The sequence below is a fragment of the Hypanus sabinus genome, chromosome 6 (assembly GCF_030144855.1).
Source record: "Hypanus sabinus isolate sHypSab1 chromosome 6, sHypSab1.hap1, whole genome shotgun sequence".
Taxonomy (NCBI): Eukaryota; Metazoa; Chordata; class Chondrichthyes; order Myliobatiformes; family Dasyatidae; genus Hypanus; species Hypanus sabinus.
In genome coordinates, this window is record NC_082711.1 from 7,369,734 (window position 1) to 7,375,175 (window position 5,442).

At 47.5% G+C, this 5,442-nt stretch overlaps 1 protein-coding gene across 1 annotated transcript; it reads right to left on the reverse strand.

Annotated features, from left to right (window-relative positions):
- Positions 1-358: 358 nt before the first annotated feature.
- Positions 359-2,643, reverse strand: LOC132394954 (transcriptional repressor scratch 1-like). The gene is made up of 2 exons (XM_059971302.1): positions 2,490-2,643; positions 359-1,086 (listed from the first exon to the last, which is right to left on the reverse strand). Exons 1-2 carry the CDS (start codon positions 2,641-2,643, stop codon positions 359-361), a joined length of 882 nt encoding a protein of 293 aa, XP_059827285.1.
- Between the last annotated feature and the right edge of the window lie 2,799 nt (positions 2,644-5,442).

Below are 5,442 nucleotides of genomic sequence, written 5' to 3' on the forward strand. Positions count from 1 at the left end.
GCAAAAGTACACAAGTCCTCCGTGTGTCTAAAAAATTCTGAACGGCCAGCGGCCCCCGTTAATGCCTTCACTGAATTTCAGCGAGAGGTTTTGCGAGAGGGGCCCGCTCTTGTCTATGGTTTGAGTCAGGAGGTTGTTTTTGTAATAAAGTCTACCCGAAGAACTGCAAGCAAGTAATATTTCGATCTTCAGCTGTTGATACAAAACATTGTAAATGTGCTATTAGACCCAGCAATGTTCTTATTGTGATTCGTGTGTTGTCTTCCTGCTCGATGGTGGGGTGGGGAGTGGGAGTAATTGTTCTGGGGGAGGGTGGTAGAGCGTGGGATGGGGCGGCGACGAAGGAAAGGGTCAGGAATCAAGCTTCTAATGCATTCAGAGCCGGCATGGCGCCTTTAAAACAGGCGGATTCATAATGCTTGTTCAGATACGACTTGAGCGCGAAGGTCTTGTTGCAGCGTTTGCACTTGAAGTGCTTGAACGTCGAGTGAGTCTGCATGTGGGCGCGGAGGTTGGAGCGGTCGGCGAACGCTTTGCCACAGTGCGCGCAGCCGAACGGCTTCTCCCCGGTGTGAGAGCGCATGTGACCTTGCAGGAGCCAAGGTCTGCTGAACGCCTTGCCGCAGATTTCACACTTGTGCTTGAGGTCGTGGGTGAGCAGATGCATTGCCATGGCCGGCATGGAGACGTAAACCTTGGCGCAGGTCGGGCATTTTTTGGCCATTTTACTGTCCAGGCTCCGGTGTGTCTGCTTGTGCCGGCTCAGGTTGGACGACGTGGCGTACGTTTTGCCGCAGTCGTTGCAAGTATGCCGCTGGATGGTGCTCCTAGAGCCGCCGATCGCTTTCCTCCTCGACCTACCGTCTGTGATGAAGAAAGCATCCACCGTGTAGCCTTCGCTCACCGCCGCATCCCCGTTGATGTAGCCGGTTGTAATCCCAGATTGCGGGCTGTCCGGTGCTTCTGAGTCCGGCACTCCGTATTCACCGTGCACTGTTGCATAGATCGGCTCGGGCGAAGACAGCTTAATCGCGTTCTGGTGGTCTCCGTCGTAGACGGAAGGCGTCATATACCCGGTGATGTACCCTGGCGACACAGAAAGAGATGAGATCTTTGTTCAATTGCTTCATTGAGAACGGGAGATTACGGACGGATTCATTCGCGCCCTTAAATACAGCCTGCTTTTTTTTTTTGCAGTTTCTGCTATTTATACACTGCAATAAGCAAACTGCAGTTTGGATTTTAATTTTAGCAACATTACAAATGGGGGGAACAAAAGCTAGGGCCCATGCGCTACAAATTTAACCCGCCTCGTTAAATGACTTCACAGAAAGCGAACCAATAAGAAGCGCATTGTATTTAGTAGCTGTTTCTGTGTGTATAATATCTGAATAAAATAATGCAATTTAATTCGTCAGAAACACACACACACACACACACACACACACACACACACACACAGTCAGCGACTATCGCGGAAATGAAGGGTCGAAATTAGACAGGGCCGCATTCCTATAAACGAAACTAGATCTCTGGCCGATCAACAAGCTGTTCCCACTCCCCGCTTTTGTAATATTCTCGTATGTGAAATCCTAATGTAAAGGCAGCGCCAGGTCAGCCACGGAGACGGCACGGATTGTATGCCCCGCCACTGAAACTCTATTGTGTCCTTAAGCAAACATTGCAACGCCAGGGGCCAACATGGCCCTCGGCTCCTAATGTCTCACATGCAACAATAAATAAAGACCACCACGGCCGTCTCTGATCTGGGAAATACGCTGTGAAATCAAATCAAAGGCACCCACACACAGATCCTTTGTTAACTGCGAACCCGAGAAAAGGAGTGAACACTGAGGGACAAGTGTAAGTCAGGGGCTGAATCGATTTTTGTTTGAATTTCATTAAACCGAAGATGCAACAAGCATGAACGTATTTCCATTAATAATATATTACGGTGAAGATTGGTCCCGACAGCTGGAGGAAGGAACGGCACATAGTTGAGCCGTTAGGCCTTCAGCTACTCTCTTCCATGTACTGCAGTCTTTTCCAACTTTCTCTATCACCTCCCACCGCCCCCCCCCCGCCTGTAGGCGCAGGCAGTTGATACACACGAGGCTCTTATTTGACCCCCCTCTACATTTATCTCACCGTCCCATTCTCCTTTCTTTTAAATCTCGACATTTAAGAGAGAACTCGATCAGCCTTGACAATATTAGAAGAACATTTTTGAAGGGGGGGGGGAGCTGCATCCAGAAACAATGCAATCGATGAAAACACTATTCCTGGATAAATAGCTCAAAATACCACACGCAATGCGTAAAATGCTTACAGGGGCTTATTTCTGCATTCAATCTTGGTGCAGTTATTATAACAATGATTTTTTTCGCGTATATTTGGTGTCAATCTTTGCAAATGCGGCGCGGAGAATGGAAAGATTGGGCAAGATGATACCCGAGACAGCAACAGATCAAAAGACAAGAATCATTTACCTTTTTCGTGCAATCGAGTGGTTAGACTCCCAACGTTATTGGTGGCGCTTCTGGCATAAGGGTTATCGTAATCTGAAGTCGGCGATGGGATGCTGGTAGTAGGGGATGGGAAATCATCCAGCTTGACTTTCTTAACAAGGAAGGATCGCGGCATATTTTCCTTCTACGGAACGTGGCGGAGCAGAGAGCAGGTTTCAGTTTCCGTACCGAATAGCTCCCAGCGCCCCTTTCCGCTGGGGTAGAGTCCAGGATTCAGTTTGAGGACTGAACAGATCCCAGCGGTTTCTCTGCCGGAGGAAGAGCCGGCGTTAAGTTTCAGCACCGGATAGCTCCCAGTGACTCCTGTGTTTAGGATAAAGTCTCGGATTAAATTTCAGCACCGGACAGCTCCCAGCGACTCCCGTGCCGGGGGTTAAAGTCTTTTTGCTTAAATTTCAGCACCGGACAGCTCCCAGCGACTCGTGTGTCGGATCTAATTTCAGCACAGAACAACTCTCGGCGGCTCTCTGCTCCGCTCCTTCCTGAAGCTGACTGAACTGTGAGGTCAGCTGCAGTAGGTTTTATACAGTCGCGATCAGGTGGTAAATGGAAATGCTTAATTCAGTCCATCAAAAATTCTCTGGGGATCCACATTACGCCAGACGAGCTCAATCTTTTGTTTGCGGTGCCCGCGCTCTCCCTTTCCCCCCTCACTGCTACTTCGGCTGTTTCGATCTCGGTTTGATTCTATGATCTATAATTCCGAGTTTAGGGCTGTCAGCTGTTAGCGCGCCTGCTCGAGTCAGGATTTACGGTTTCAAACCTCACCTCCACAACGTCTGGCAGCACAGTGCAGCAGTGCGAGAGTTTCTGCCCTTCAAACGGAATGTTACACTGAAACCTCCCTTGGCCTTGAAAAATACTCGTCACTCCAAGGAGAGGTTTGGCTTGTCTCCCTTTGCTCCTACAAAGGGAAATAGCTTGTCACTGAATCCACACATTTATTTTCCTTGGAGTTTGGCAGAACGAAGAAAGATATTATTGAAACACAGAGTCATGAAGTCATGCACGGAAACAGGCCATTCAGCCCAACTCATCTATGCCGACCAAGTTGTCCACCTGAACCAGTCCCATTTGCCTGCGTTTTGTCCATGTCCTGCTAAATCTTTCCTATCCAAGTACCTGTCTCAGTATGTTTCTACCACTTCTCCGGGCAATTCATTCCACATACTTACCAACCTCTGTGGTAAAACTTGCCCATTGGATCCCTTTTAAACCCCCATATTAAACCAATGCCTCTTAGGTTTAGATTCGTTACCTTGCACGGGGGGGAGGGATATTGTGACCATTCCCTTTAACTGTGCCCCTCATGATTTTCTTCTTCTTCTTCTTAAGCCCATAACCCCAACGGGGACATAGGCAAATGACAGCAGCTCGCCAGAGTCCTCAGTCCGGGACCAAACGTTGATCTGTCCTGTGGCTTCCACTTTCACCACATGACTTCAGACATCTTTTAGGGAAAGATCCTTCCTCTCCCAGGGACGTCCTTGTAGCTTCTTAATTGGTGTTTCTGTAATGCTGGGTTTTTATGGGTGAGGTTCCCAGCCCCATGCTCAACCCTCTTCCTTTTGCAGCTGGGCTTGGGACCATCCATGGTGGAATTTCATGATATTATAACCCAGTATAATGTCAACCTTCTTATTCCTGGTCTCCAGGGAAAATAGTCCCAGCCTATTCAGTCTCACCTTATAACTCAACACCCTTGTGAACCTGTTTTTCACCTTCTCCAGCTTATAAGATCCTAAAGAAGCATTTCAGGGTAGATTTTGTGATGTTCTCATTTAAGGGAGAATTGCTAATGGGACTGACATGATTATAAGATACATAAATCATTTAGTCATAAATAAGGCTACATTATATCAGAGCAAAATTAGGCCATTCAGCCCATTGAGTCTTCAGTGCCATTCTAACATGGCTGTTTTATATTTCCTCTCTATCCCATTTTCCTACCTTCTCCCCATCACCTTTGAAACGCTTGCTAATTAGGAACCTGTCAATCTCTGTTTTAAATATACCAAATGGCTTGGCCCCAGAGCTGTCATGGAAAAGAATTCCACAAATTCACAAGTCTCCAGCTAAAGAAATTCCTGCTCATCTCTGTTCTATAGGGATGGCCTTTTTCTGAGGTTGTGCCCACTCATCCTAGACTCCCCCTGCCCCCCCCCCCACAATCAGAAACATCCTCTCGACATTCACTCGATCCAGGGCTTTCAATATTCAGTAGGTTTCAATGATCCCCTCCCCTTCATTATTCTAAATTAATATGAATGCTCTAGTTTCCTCCACACCCATTGATGTGTTGGCTGGTTTGTGCAGATAATGGTCAGGTAGAGAGAGGGGAAGGGAGAGAAGACAGAGGGGGAAAAGAGCAAGAGAGATAAGAGAGTGGGGGAGAGAGACGGAGGGAGGGGGAGAGAGAAATGACAGAGAGGGAGTGAGAGAGTGGGACATGAGAGCTGTGGACCTGTGGAACAAATGTGTTATAGGGAACAATATGGAGGAAATCAGACCAATAGGATAAGAGTTGGCACAGGCTCGATGGGCTGAACGGCCTCCATCCATTTATTTGATTTTATTTAGAGATACAATATGGTAACAGACCCTTCCAGCCCATTTACACCCATGTGACCAATTAATCTACTGACCCATCTGTACGTCTTTTGGAACGTGGGAGGAAACTGGAGCACCTGGAGGAAACCAACGTGGTCATGGAGAGAATGTCCAAATTCCTTACAGATTGCAGCAGGAATTGAACCTGGTCACTGGCTCTGTAACAGCACTGTGCTAACCACTACACTAATGTGCCATTGCATTAGAAACATCAGGAGAAAAAGCAGCCACTTGATGAGGCAATCTTCATTACTCAGCAGTCTGAGCCTTGAAGTCAGCAGCATGAAATTGCCATTAAATTACA